This window comes from Penaeus monodon, chromosome 37, assembly GCF_015228065.2.
Source record: "Penaeus monodon isolate SGIC_2016 chromosome 37, NSTDA_Pmon_1, whole genome shotgun sequence".
Classification (NCBI taxonomy): Eukaryota; Metazoa; Arthropoda; class Malacostraca; order Decapoda; family Penaeidae; genus Penaeus; species Penaeus monodon.
The window spans coordinates 8,062,933-8,077,932 of record NC_051422.1 but is presented as its reverse complement, the minus strand read 5'-3'; the positions used below and the strand labels follow the sequence as shown (position 1 = coordinate 8,077,932).

The window sequence follows — 15,000 nt, the reverse complement described above, 5'->3', positions numbered from 1 at the left end:
TTCTTTATAAAAAAATGGGTAGCTTTGAGTATATGACAGTGAGCTCTATCAAATAAGTGTTTTAAAAATGTACTCTTGCTCCACTTGGAGGTCCAACTTAGAGATATGAAATATACGAGACTGAACATAGGTACTGGAAATATATATATATATATATATATATATATATATATATATATATATATATATATATATATATATATATACATATATATATATATATATATATATATATATATATATATATATATATATATATATATATATATATATATATATATGCAGTCAGATGTTGCCCAAATGTACTTATTTTCAAGTGTATGTGAAACACTGGTAAGTCCACATGAAGTATATTTATTTAAAAAGTCACATGATTTTTTGCTTACTAATCACTCCACTATCATCACAACATGAAAAACTACAATTAAGTATCATGCTGTGACCACGGCGGCTCAAACATGAACCTACCGTTAAAAATAAAAATCTGAGGATGAATCCAAAGTAGTCAGTTTGATATGTTTGACTTTGGAACTGAAATAGCATTAACTGCATTGAGAAGAACTTTTGACACCTACAAATCATGTACTAGCAGAAGCAGATTGTGGAGATGGTTATAAAGACCTTATTATAGATTACACTTTGTTGGCTTGAATATTAGAATCATCCATCAATTCTGGGTCTGCAAAGGATATATTGGTGATTGAAAATAAAGTTGTACCATATGACAACATAACTGGTGATAGGGATGGCATAACCAGTAGCCAATATTATCAAGAGATGGTGCTAAGACTTACAAAAGTAACATAATTTAAATGCTTTCAGTAAACTTTAGATACCTTTTAAAGGAAAGTGAAGACACTTAATTTTGGCTAAAGATATTTAACAGAAACAGTAGAGTTGATGATTCTTTTGCACTTAATCCTATTTGTATTATGTATTTTTGTGATGTAGACTTTATTTCTTTCTTGTTCTGTAACTAGCCAGCTTATGGCTTATAACACACACTATTTTAGATTTAAAATTAGTTTCTTATTATCCAGCTTGTTTGATCATGTGTGTTGTATCCTTTTATTTAAGACAACATTAATATTATAGAACTCTAATGCTCATAAAAGTTTATAATGTAAATGAAATTGATATGCAATGCTTAACAATGTATTTTGCTTTATTTGAACTTTTTTTCTGTACCATTGCCAAAATAGCAACTGTTACAGACGTGTGGGAAAACGTTCTGTGCCAGACACAAGTGAAAGGTAAACACAGCTCTTATGTGGAGAACCATGATAACAATCAAGGGTGTGTTTTGAAAGGGGCAAGTAGAAGTGAGGGCAGAGCTGTAATAATATTTGAGAAGAGATGTTATGAAAATTGATGCTAGAGTTCCATAGTTTTTTTGTTTGTTTTTTACCAGGTGCATTCTTGGGTTTATTCAATCATTTGGGGTGTACATTAATTTGGATTGTTTAAGAATGTAAGCAGTGCATAAAGTGATATATATTTGATTGAAATCTTCATTTTAACTATGAATGCAAGTGGAAATTAATTTTGTATATTTCATCCATTTCAGACTGACAGTGTATCATATTTTTTCGACAATTTAGACAGAATAGGTGTTTTGGTAAGTTAAGATTGCATTTTAAGTTATATTGTTGTTGGTTATTTGTTGATTTTGTTATTCATTAACTATGACTTTGCAAATATGATTTTTTTTCTTTTATTATAATGTATTTTGTCTGTTTCTTTTTTCTTATTATTATCTTTTTTTTCTGCAGGAATACATCCCCACAGAGAAGGACATTCTCCACTGCCGCAAAGCCACCAAAGCAATCACAGAATTCACAATACCTATTCAAAATGTACCATTTCTCTTTGTGGATGTAGGAGGGCAGCGTACACAAAGACAAAAGTGGTTCCAGTGTTTTGAGAGTGTTACCTCAATAATTTTCTTAGCATCATCCTCTGAGTTCGACCAAAGGTTGTTGGAAGATAGGTAAGCATGAATTTACCCTTTACTACTGTGGTATGAATTAGCCAGGAAAAGCTTGGTTAAATCATGAAGGACCTAATAACTAAGTCATTAGTTGTTAGATTTTGTATAATCCTTTTATACTTGTGTATCAGTTGAGTATATGTATTCATTTCTGGTTTAGGTATATAGATTTTCAGGACTTTTGTCATGCTTTGCCTGTCATGATATTCTTTATAGAACTTTTAAATGAGAATCTAAATGTTTATTGCAAACAGAGGGTCTCTTTCTTTCTTTCTTTCTTTCCCTCCCTTCCCCCTTCCTCACTCTCTCTCTCTCTCTCTCTCTCTCTCTCTCTCTCTCTCTCTCTCTCTCTCTCTCTCCCCCTCTCCCCTCTCCCTCTCCCTCTCCCTCTCCCTCTCCCTCTCCCTCCCTCTCCCTCTCCCTCTCCCTCTCCCTCTCCCTCTCCCTCCCCCTCCCTCCCTCCCTCCCTAAAATATGAAAATAAAAAATTAGAATAATCTTAAATTTTCTTATGAAGATATGCTAACTTTCACCTTTTTTATATACAGGATCACAAATAGGTTAGAAGAGTCGCTCAACATCTTTGGAACAATAGTGAACAACCGAAGTTTTCGTGATGTCTCCATCATTCTCTTCTTAAACAAGACTGATCTCCTTATTCAGAAAGTCAGATCAAGACAGAGCAACATTTCTCATTATTTTACAGATTTTGTGGTAAGTGCTTGTTGTTTATCAGTTTTTCTTTCCTCTTCCTTTCTTCTTCTTGGTTGTCAGTGAATATAAGGAAATTAAATGATGACCTTGATTTTTTAATATTAGAACATGGTTCTCTCATCATGTAAATGTAAGTGATACCTCAGAATTAATAAATAATGAGTGGGAATTTTCTTGGACCACCTGAGCCTGTGTTTGGTTTGCTGCCAAAATTGAGTAATAGGAAAAAACTCAGTGATGCAACAATTCCAAATTCGCACCAAACTGGAAAGATTCAGTAATAGAACATTTTCTGTTTAAGGTAAAGGTAGAATAACTTACATTTATATTATCATATGAACTATGTTGCTATAACCCATTATGCTGGTCTCAGAAGTTACTGCAAATTAACAATAATTTACTTATCCCTGTCATTTTTACTTATTTTTGGAATTTTCCTGTGTTAACTTAAAGTTAAGTGGTACTTAGAAATTTTAAATAATCTCATAAAATTATCTATAGATGTGCATATATATTACAAGTTCATGATGATATGACAACAGAAGCTGTCAGATGATTATCAGGTGATACCTGCTCTTGTTTGTTAAATAGATTATTGGTGCTGAAACCAAAAAACAAGGCTGCCAAGTATACGACTAACTTCAAATTTAGAGAATATATTGAAATACATTTAATGCCTTTTTGTCAAGGAATTGCATGCATATGTGTTATAAGAAGAATGTTCAAAACTTCTAGAAATGTTATTTATAAACTATAGAAATTGCATATCAGGGGATGTATGTGATTTCAGAGTGTATCACTGAAAGGATTAGTCACCAATCAGTCAGTAAGTAATACCTATTTCACCGGTTTACCCTCTTCCTTGATTTTCTGAAAGATTTTCTTCTATCTTGTATTGCTATTAGTAGTGTTAATAACAATATAATAATTCTGATATCTGTATAGATAATAACACCATCAATATTGATAGCATGGGTCAAAAAACATTTTTCATGAAAACTCAAGGAAAGGTGAAATTAGGTGAGGTCACAATAAGGTGGCTGGTGGCTCAGCATTTGCAGAGGCGTCTATGTGTAGAGACATTTCACAAAACAATGCTTATGTGAATATTACATTTGGCCGGCAGCATTGGGTCAAATGAATATGTGTCTGCGTGTGTGTGCATGTGTCTGCTTATGCTTACATGAGTTGGAAAACATTAGAAAAATTAAGGAGAGTTAGAGTGGACAAAATGATGCTTAGTAAATCTTTTGTCCTAGTATTATTGAAAAATGTTTATGTATAATCTCTCTTTGAATGCTGAATCTTTTTTTAACTCACAGGGTAACCCACATGACGAAAGAGATGTCCAGCAGTTTATCTTGCACAAGTTTGTGGAACAACGGCGAGCAGATAACAATCGACGGCCACTGTTTCACCATTTTACAACAGCTGTTGACACAGAAAACATAAAAGTTGTCTTTAACTCTGTGAAGGACACCATTCTCCAACGCAATTTGGAAACACTTATGCTCCAGTGAAAAGTAGGAAGAGTTAGCTGTAAGGCCACATCTTAGCACAGTTCACAAAACAGACTACTTACTGTAAGAAGCTCAAAATGATTATTTGAGTTATTAAGAATGGTTATGACCAAATGTCATTTTTGTAAGAATTGATATAGTTATAGCAGACTCATTCAGACATTTATGGGTGCATGTTTCTGGAGATAAAAACTTAGATCAGCTGAAGTGGCTGAACACAAATGCAAGGCAGTAAAAAGTTCAGTTAAATGAGCTCTAGAGTCTTTACACTGTGACTAGATCTAAAGAGTACCTAATGTGATAGTAGAAGACCCTAATATTGACTTAGGAAATAAGGAAGGATCCCTTTTATACTGTACCATTGATGTCTTGTGGTTGAATTACCTTCCCCCTTCATTCATTTGTTTCTTTTTGTTTTGTTTTTCATAAGAAGGTAGTGTCTGTAAGTACAATGCTCAAAGCTTAAATAAAAAGACCCATTTTTCAGATAACTGATGTCATAAGTATTTGATTGTAGTTAACATGAAAGAAAATGATAGCAGAACCTGGGGAATGCCAGCTGTAAGGATATTAGCATTTTCCAGCCTTGTGGTTTTTAGTCATGTTATTGACAAGATGGAAGACTACCACATCCTTTGCTTGCAAGTAATTTATTATCAGGACAAATTGTGGAAAGGAATCAGTTTATCAAAGCCACTTTCTTGATAATATGGCTATGAAGTTCCACATAAAATATATCTTCTTTTCTCTGAAATAACTTTTCTGACAAGCAGTACATGATGAAAGCACAAAAGATATGATAAGACTGACCTTTTCCATACCCTTTAGACAGTTTAAGACCTATTACAAAATACTTGCATGCATTATTACAAGTTTATTCATTTATTTAAGTAAAACTATGACCGTTTGTATGAGCTTAATTAAGTAGATAAATCTTAACCATTAATTGTAATGCCAGACTTCATTTCCTTCTGTGCATGCTGAACAATATTTGTGTGTTTGTAAATATTAATAGATAATAGTCTGTTACTTTTTTCATTATGCAGAATTTCCTATTGATGTGTCTGCATTTATACCTGGTTTAGCCTAACAGGACAATTTGTAAGGAGTATAATCAGCTGTCAAGAATGAATCAATGTTAACCCATAATTAGTTCAATGCATAATGGAAATATCTTTGAATATATCTTACATAAATGCAGGAAAGCAAGTTGCTCTTTTTACTTTTTTTTACTTATTTTTGCATTTTATTTATGGGATGGAAATTTATCTTTCAAAGTTATCTAATACTGATATTTTTTGTTTTGTAAGTTCAAACACAAACAGTTTTTGCTTGAGTATCTGTTTAGGTTACTCAGGGAGGGAGTGTTCCACATAAGGGTGACATATTTAATTGGTCATATGACAATAACTTGTACTCCTTTAGTGGTTAAATTATATGTTTGTTTATACTGACAAGTAGTGGTAAGAATGGTCAGCATTTTTCTGTATCCCTGGTGTAAGTTGTTGATAACTTAGGAAAGTGTGCTTTGAAATGGTTGAAGAAGGGTTTTCCAATTCAGCAGCTATTTTTAGGCAGCACAGAGGTAAGCAGATGATGCATTTTACATTTTTATTTTTATATCTGATTTATTGCAAAGCTGCTTTTGTTTGCAATATAAACAGCTACTGATACTGCAAGTCCTTCCAGCATATTCAGTCTTCAACAAAAGCTTGTATAACAGAGTATGTAGTATTTTACAAATGCAGATCAGATGGTTAGATTCTCAGTGGATATTACTTTCCACTCATGTTATTGTTTTACAGTTTGTTAAAGACTATGGTTCTTTCTAAATACATACATTTACAATACCATCTTTTCAAGCAACTTGTTTTTCTTTCTGTACAAGGTGGATTTGCTGTTATATTTGCATTTATTTTGAGGTATGATAGTATGATAACCTTCTGCCCCTTATCAATATCCTTCCTTCCTTTTCCTCTATAGCCTGTTTTAAATACCATAAATGTGCAGGTGAAATGTGTTATACATTCAGTTTAATGACTTTTGGAGGATAAGGAAAGCCATATTATGGAAGGAGTTTCCACCTCAGCAAACCCAATTGCCCAACCACTGCAGATGATGATGACTATTGTATATATGGAAAGAGTACAGTTACTTTACTCTGGCTTGCCATAAATTAGTTTTGTACTCAACCTTGCTCCAGATATTTTATTTGCTTTGCTGTAGATATCATCTCATGTTTTTTCTTCATAGGCCAGCTAATACATCTAGTCACATCATGCTGATGATGTAATGTGTAGCAGCTGTTCATGCCTCGTTATTCCTTTATAAACTTGAAATATGAAAAACCATTTTTTTCCAGATAATAGTGATATATTAGTGATACCCTTTGAAAAATGGTTTTGTTTCATATTTTTATGTCTGTATTAAGATAGCCATGAATTATTGTTTTTCCTTCATAAATCCATTCACCAAATGACATATGTAAGATCTGTGTGAAAAGTGAATTAATACTGCATATTCCCTGAGTATATATAACTGTTACTCTTTTTTCAGCTGTAGTTGAGTTCCATGTAAAGTAATTGACAGGAAATAAGGAGCCTTCAAGGGGGTTGATTATATTTATTGATTATACATGTATATTGTTTTATTCTTTTTAGTATATCAGTATGCAACATTACCAATAGTAACTAGGTGCTTCCATGCTTATGTGAATTTCTTCCATTGGTTACATGTATCCAAGATTTGTCAATCTGCCATTAGTACAATTTCATACCTGAACCGAGAACCAATGACATTTGCAATAAGACTGCATTTCTGTACATATTTCATTACTCTATACAAAATTAAATTGCATGCAAGATGAATTTAGCTTGAGACTATAAAACAGTTATTATATGAGATGGGTGATTGTGAGTCTCACAGAGGTAAAGCTTATGTAAGTTTTACTCTGATTATTAACTTTTTAATTTGTTTCCTGTCCAAAAATATTTAAAGCAATAATATGTTGAGGTAAAATGATGTGTAGAATGAGTAGAGAATTTGTGAATTATTATTATATTGAGATGGCTAAGTATTTTATTTTTTATATAAAGTCATGTAATTGTTGATTGAATAATGATTGAAGTTGTTCAAGACTATTATCAGCATTTAGCTTTCAGATACAGTTGTGTTAGTAAATAGTTGGAAAGAGAAAGATGAAAGCTAAATAGAAGACTAAACTAAACATGTTTAATAAGATCTAACCATGATTGTTTTTAAATCTTTTGAAGAATTCAGATACAGATCCATGTCTGTTATTGCAAATAGATTTACTGCTCAAAAAATCAAAATTATGCCATTAAGAAGCTGTGTACAATAGATATGTTTGCATACATTATATAAAAGTAATGTATAAAAGCTTACATTTGCTTCTATTTTTGGCCTCATATGTGAACATTGGCAACACCTGTCTGCTAGAGTTTGAGACATTTGATTTATCGTTATGTGTTCTGTATTTGCAGAATACAATGCATGTAAGTGAGCACACAGTTGATGAGTGTGTGTGTTGTATGTACATGCATGTGTGTAGGCATGTGCATGCTTTCATATGTCTTGTCTGTGTGTTAGTAAGAGTATAAGGTTGCATGTTTATTTTTCCTTTGTTTTACTGCTTTGTAAACATCTTGAACATCTTTCCTAAAGCTGAGCCATTTATCTGACGAAAGCAAGAATAGACTAAATCTATAAAAGGGAGTCAATCTGAAAGACATCAGTGTAGCATAGTAGTATGATGTATATTTTTTTCTTTTTCTTTTTTCCTCTTAACTCGTGGAGTAGTTCCCCTTTTTGATCCCACCGACTGGTGTACAGTACAGTGAATAACTTTTCTCTTTTTTTCTTTTTCTTTCTTTCTTCCCCTTGAGGACAAAGACTCAGGGCATCATCTGCTGAAAACAAAAGAACTGAGCACAACCTAAGCTATACCTCATGCTCCACGGGTTAATTGATATTTATGTATATTATGAAATGTACTGAAAATTCTTCATAGCTACAATGCACCCAAAAACTAATTTACAGTTGGAATTTTTAGACAATATTACAGTGTATCAGGCACACCATTATAAGTCTGATGCATTTGAAGTAGACAAGGGGTAGCAGAGTATAAATGTTCATTCTTGTATTTTATTATATTGATTTACAGATAGCTGTAATAAGTAGTTTGAGAAGCTAGTTGGATCAAATTCATTGTCAAGAGAGGAAAAAAAAGCTATTGGCCATTATGTATCTCCATATAATAATATTATGTTCACTATGATGCATATTAGCTTATATATTACACTATTTTCTCTCTCTGGATGTAATGCTCAAATACTGTTAAGAGGATACATTTTCCATGTTTCAAAAACCTGCATAGATAGTAAAACTGTAATGGAGCTGTAAAGCATACTTTATATTCAGCACTGTATGTTATTATTTTCTTTTGGTGTTGTATATATATCGTGAGGGAAATGCTACCCTCATGATGGGTCACAAATCATGCCTTCTTTTTCTGCTGCTTTGCAATCAGTTCAAATTTTGGGCAGTGATAACTTTTGAGTGTTTTTGTATTGTTGTTTGTTATAAAGAGTATTTATTTATTTATTTATTTTCTTTATTGCTTGGGATTAAGTTGTTATCATTTGAGGGTAGCACTGATATTTTTGTAGATGAAGTTCCATTATGGAGCAGATATCTCCATATTTTTAGGTTGAAGGAGACTTGATTTGTTTATAACCTTTTGTGGGTTGAAAAAAGTCAGTTACACATTAACAATTCTGGTATTCTGAAAGCAGCATCATTACTGCATATTTAAGATTTTATGATTGTAGCCAGTGTTTGGAACTCATTAAACAGTGTTGTGACATTGGCCGTCCCTATTTAAAGGAATTTAGAGGAAGCTCTAAGCTGATAGTTTGTTATTCTTCATTTACTGATTTGACTGTATCATTTATATCAGTTTATTATATATGAGGAGATGCATGTTTGTAAAAGGGAGTGTAAGGTTATAAGAATGTGTGTATTATGCTCTTTTGCTTAATCAGGGAAGCTCATTACTATTTTCTGGTATTCATAGATACATATTATAAGGAAGCAGAAAGTCACTTTTTTTTTTGTTGTTGTTTATCAAGATATTACTCTACAAAGGTCCTTTTTGAACTAACATTTTACTCAAAGAAACAATAAAGGAAGTGATAAGTAGTGAATGAAGTAGACTTAACATTAGGGCCATAAGTAATTGCAATTAAAAAGATCCTTAATTTTTCTATGTAGAAGTTTAAATTTTATCAGTGACCCCATATATATCAATCATCTTCTTCTTCTTCTTCTTCTTCTTCTTCTTTTTAGAATCTTTTTGCAATCTGTCATATCATCAGCATTTCTTGATGTGTTTCCAGCCTATCTGATATCTGATTATGCACGCACAGACAAAGTAGCAACCACTAACCCATAAATTGATGTATAACTCCTCAACAGCTGGCTATCAGAATGATGTGTCTTGAGAGCATTCTTTTCAAATGATGCTCATAAATATCCCAATTGATTTACAACCCTGTTTTTTCTTCACATTATTAGTAGCACCTCTATTCACTACTTGGCATCATCTTCATTTGTAATATGTCAGTGTTTCCTTCACTGTGACCGTGAAAAGACTAGCTGTACTGCCGAATATGTGCAAAACAGTTTATGGGTTAAGCATAAATTTTCATTTTGATGCATTAGGCACTGTTCTTTTCTTACTACTGCACTAAGTATTTGTAGGTTTGTAAAAGACAAGGACTGTTGTTTGCTGTAGTAAATGATATGAAATAAATATGTGCAAGTGACTTTATTGCTACATATTTACTAAATGTAATCTTGGTAAAGAAAATTTCATTGTTGAAAATAATGGATGATGTAAACAGATTAAATAATATAAATGTACAGTAACTAAATATTTTATACATCAAGTTAACTTTTTAAATTTTGATTTGTGATTTTTGATGGTAACCTCTTGAAGTAGAAACCTGCATGATGTAGAATTGAGCATTCTTAAAGGAAATGATAGTTACTTGCTAAGCAGTATGTTTGACTAATATTCTTGATGTGAGTGTAACTGCAATAGTGATAGAAAGTTTTTATCTCTTATGATTCCGTGCACATCAAGAAAGAAGACATTCCTGCATGAGGTTGATTTTGGTTATTTGTCAGAGTTGATTTATTTTCCAATTTTTGAAAATCTTGTTGATTATCATTTTGATACCGATTTTCTTTGAATGTTTCATGTAAATACGTTTTTATCTGCTAATGTATGGTTAATCATCATGTTCAACTTGGATAGCCAAGAGATTTTTTCCCCCTCTGGACCCTTGGTTCTGTGCATGTCCTTGTGTCATTCCCAAGGTAGCTATAACTATTTTCAGCCAATATTGTTATTGTACAATTCTGTGGACACCCTGTATAGTTAAACCAGTTGTAATATGATATGATTATGTAATGAACACTACATGTCCAGTGAATAGGCAGAATGAGATGACAATATATATATTTGATCATCAGATAAGTACATAGGAAGCTTCAGTCTTTTTATATGAAAGAAATAATGGATTCTGTGACTCCCTGCAAGAAATCTCATTATATTTAGGATTAAAGGTGTGCATATATATTTCACATATTGACACTTACATTACCTGGGGGTACCAAGTTCTTGATGTTCAATGTCAACACAAAAAAAATCACTTCAATAAGGTACACATATAGTAATTATCCTGCAAACCCTTTTATTAGTGTGTATTGTACATGTACTTTTGTTAAAAGGGAAAGATGTAATTTATAAACTCATTCCATATTGATACATATTCCTGATAGTTATATTTATTTTGCATTGTACTTGTTTTGATAATGTTGCATTTTTAGCACAGGTATAATGTTTTAAGACATATATTTCAAATTAGATACTGTATAGGTTTTATCTGTTTTATCTTGAGAGTGGTATAATGAAAAGCTGTGTTGTCCTCTGACCCAGTGTTCTATTCATTGTATAGGTGACCCTCTTCTCTCTCTCTCTCTCTCTCTTTCTCTCTCTCTCCCCTCTTTCTCTCTCTCTCTCCTCTCTCTCTCTCCCCCATCTCTTCTCTCCTCTCTCCTCTTCTCTCTCTCTTCTTTCCTCCTCTCTCTCTCTCTCTCTCTCTCTCTCCTCTCTCTTCTCTCTTCTCTCTCTCTCTCTCTCTCTCTCTTCTCTCTCTCTCTCTCTCTCTCTCTCTCTATTCTCTCTCTCTCTCTCTCTCTCTCTCTCTCTCTCTCTCTATCTCTCTCTCTCTCTTATTCTCTCTCTCTCTTATTTCTCTCTCTCTCTTTCTTCTCTCTCTCTCTATCTCTCCTCTTCTCTTCTCTCTCCCTCTCTCTCTCTCTCTCTCTTCTCTCTCTCTCTCTCTTACTTTTCTCCTCTCTTCTCTCTTTCTTTCTCTCTCTCTCTCTCTCTCTCTTCTCTTTCTCTCTCTCTCTCTTCTCTCTCTCTCTCTCTCTCTCTCTCTTTCAGTGACAAAATGTAAAAATGGCCACAATGTAAAAGAAAGAATTGTCGGTGATTTTTTTTTTTTTTTTTTTTTTTTTTTTTTTTTTTTTTTTTTTTTTTTTTTTTTGAGAACTATAAAATGCATTACATTCCAGTTATTAGTGTAAGGTGTGATATTTTATTTGTTTTATTCCTCATGACATAAGGGAAGTTCAGATCTGGTATTTACCTTTATTTCTAGAGTTCCTATGAATTTGTATCTCATCATGTCCATAATTTTTCTTTTATAACTCATTAGATATGTTAATGAAATATATTATTTTCTTTGCAGTAGTTGCAGATAACTAGACCTCTTTGGTGTAAATGAGCATAGCTGATTCATATGTCTAGACTTTCATTAAGCCATTTTCACTGCCTAAAACTGCTTGTGTTCAAAATGATGTGTCAACAAATTTTTCATTGTGGAATGTTGCAGCTCAACAGTATAGTAATGCTAAAGAATAGTAATAGTAATACTCTTGGCTAGACTCTAGCATATGGGCAAATAATGCAGATTAATAGATCTGTTTTGATTTGTATCAATATCATGATTTTGGGTGTTTCCATTTCTATTAGATTTCAGTGCATTAACATTGTCATCCTAAGGGCAAAATAAATCATAGTAAGTTTCTGAAAAACATGATATATTCTCTGGATATTTTGTAGTAGAAGGATAAACAACTGTTGCAGAAAAGAATGAGACCATCCAAATTGTGGGTTGTGAAAAAGAGGAGATATTAAGAACTGAAAGATGATTGTCCTTTGTTTCTGTTTGTCTAAAATGTTTAATAGGCTACTTTTTGTTGATACCCAATTCATTTTTAGGGTTGTTAAGATATGTGTTCTGCTTACATAAGCAAATAAAGGTACCAAGCTTAGCAAAATCTCCAAGAATTTGGTACCACGCTTGAAAGTTGTATTTGTAAAATCTATACTTCTTTATTTGCTATGTAGGGAGAAGGGTAATATTTTTAAAGGTATGTACATAAAGTGACTGTAAGGTCTCAGGTGTTATTTGTACATATTGTAAAAAAGAAATTATTATGAGAGTGGAGTCTAGAATATAATAGAGAAAATGTGATGTTTAAAATTTTTTTCAAGCAGTGGATGTCATGTAATATTCATATTAAGGACTGTCATCAAGAACAAGACAATATTAGTGATGTATCCAGTGACACATCGGGTCAGCACAAGGAATGTTGTAGTTTGTTACTGAAAATATATTGGTATTTCATTCAGATGTGTTTCAAAATTGAAGTTTTAGAACGTACTAGTTGCAATGCAGTAGAAGTCTTAAAACGTGATTGACTTTTATGCTGTTTGATGGCAGGTAAGATGTGTGTCTAGTAGATACAAGCTCAGAGGATTTCTAGATAAGTAAAAGAATCCCAAGTTTGGAGATGCGATATAATATTTTGTAGAGTCTGAAGTGACAAATACTGTAAATTTCAGATAACTAACCTGTATAACTTAATAGGTGAAGAATGCCTGTGCATACCAACAAAGGAAAGCATTCCTTAATTACTGCTAGCTGTTTCCACCAGTGTATCAGATTTCTGTCACTTTAAAGCTCATATTCACTTAATGAAGTGATTCTTTAAACTCATAAGTAATAACCAATAGGATTGTATAAGAAAGCAACACACAGGGTCAGGTAAGGAAAATTGTCAACACCAAAACCCCAAGTGACGGACACACGGGCGTGAGGACATCACTAGGCGTGGTGGTGGCAGCCTCTATGCGAGCTTGGCACCATTTTATAGACATACAATAAATATTATTTTGTTACTGTAATTGTTGTTTGTTTACCCTTTGAAAGATCTGGTTATTGAATATTATGTCATCTAAAGTGTGTTTGATACAAGCACAATTTCTTTTGCAGTGATTCAGTTTGAATATCAAATTAATGAAATGTGGAATACAATAGAATTCTATGATCTAGCACATTTATTTACATATTAACCATAGAATCCCACGAAATCAGGAAGATGCATTAAAATTAGTCCTGCAGTATAATTGTCAAAACAAATTTTATTAAGCTTAATAGAGAGCTTCCCCCACTGAGGAAACCATTACATTTTTTCATCCATTAGATTATTTATTTATTCATTTAAAGTATATCTATTTATCCATCTATATATATCTATAATATAAATACAGTGTGTGTGTGTGTGTGTGTGTGTGTGTGTGTGTGTGTGTGTGTGTGTGTGTGTGTGTGTGTGTGTGTGTGTGTGTGTGTGTGTGTGTGTGTGTGTGTGTGTGTGTGTGTGTGTGTGTGTGTGTACTTTATATATATACATACATATATATATACACACATATACATATATATAAATGTATATATATATATATATATATATATATATATATATATATATATATATATATATATATATATATATATATATATATATATATATATATACATACATACATACATACATACATACATACATACATACATACATATATACATATATACATATATATGTACACATATATACATATATATATCATCATCATCAAGGGGCTAACGCCGACGGGGGCGCATGGCCGCATCCACCCTTCGCTTCCAGCCACGAGGATCCCTCGAGGCGAGTCTCCAGGCAGGCACACGGCCCATCTCTAGTTCCTCACGACAGGTCTCGTCGAGCTGCCCAAGCCATGATCTCCTAGGACGTCCCACAGGTCTCCTCCACCCAGGGTTGTCTCGCAGAGAGACAACCTGGTGGGCAGGGTCGTCCATAGGGAGGCGAGCTAGGTGGCCATATAGCCTGAGTTGGCGATCCCGGATTATGCAAGTAACAGGTCCCATGCCAGTCTCACGGTGTAACCGCCGGTTGGACACGTGGTCCTGCCAACTGTACCCCATGATCCGGCGAAGGGACTTGTTACAAAAGGCATCAAGGCGAGACTCCAAGGCACTGGATAGCGTCCAGGTTTCGCTTCCATAGAGCAAAACTGGAAGTATCAAGGCCTTGAAGACACGCAGCTTGGTCCTTCTGCATAGGTACCGACATCTCCAAACGCTCTTGTTGATCGAGTTCATGACTCCTGTTGCCAGACCAATCCGTCTACTGACTTCCTGGTCTGACAACCCAGAGATATGGACTACGCTACCAAGGTATGTAAAACTTTCTGTGACTTCAACGTCCTCGCCGCAAGCATGGATCGACTGAACGGGTTCCCCTAACAGGCCCCCAAAGTCCTGATCTTGGTCTTGG

General features: G+C 33.4%; 1 protein-coding gene across 1 annotated transcript in view; it reads left to right on the top strand.

Annotated features, from left to right (window-relative positions):
• Positions 1-8,844, top strand: part of LOC119596372 (guanine nucleotide-binding protein subunit alpha homolog) — a 15,368-nt gene extending 6,524 nt beyond the window's left edge. Inside the window, exons 5-8 of the mRNA XM_037945587.1 lie at positions 1,568-1,618; positions 1,773-1,990; positions 2,539-2,704; positions 4,027-8,844. Of these exons, the coding sequence (XP_037801515.1) occupies positions 1,568-1,618; positions 1,773-1,990; positions 2,539-2,704; positions 4,027-4,224 (633 nt within the window). The 3' untranslated portion in view covers positions 4,225-8,844. The remainder of the gene's footprint in view (positions 1-1,567; positions 1,619-1,772; positions 1,991-2,538; positions 2,705-4,026) is intronic.
• Positions 8,845-15,000: the final 6,156 nt, after the last annotated feature.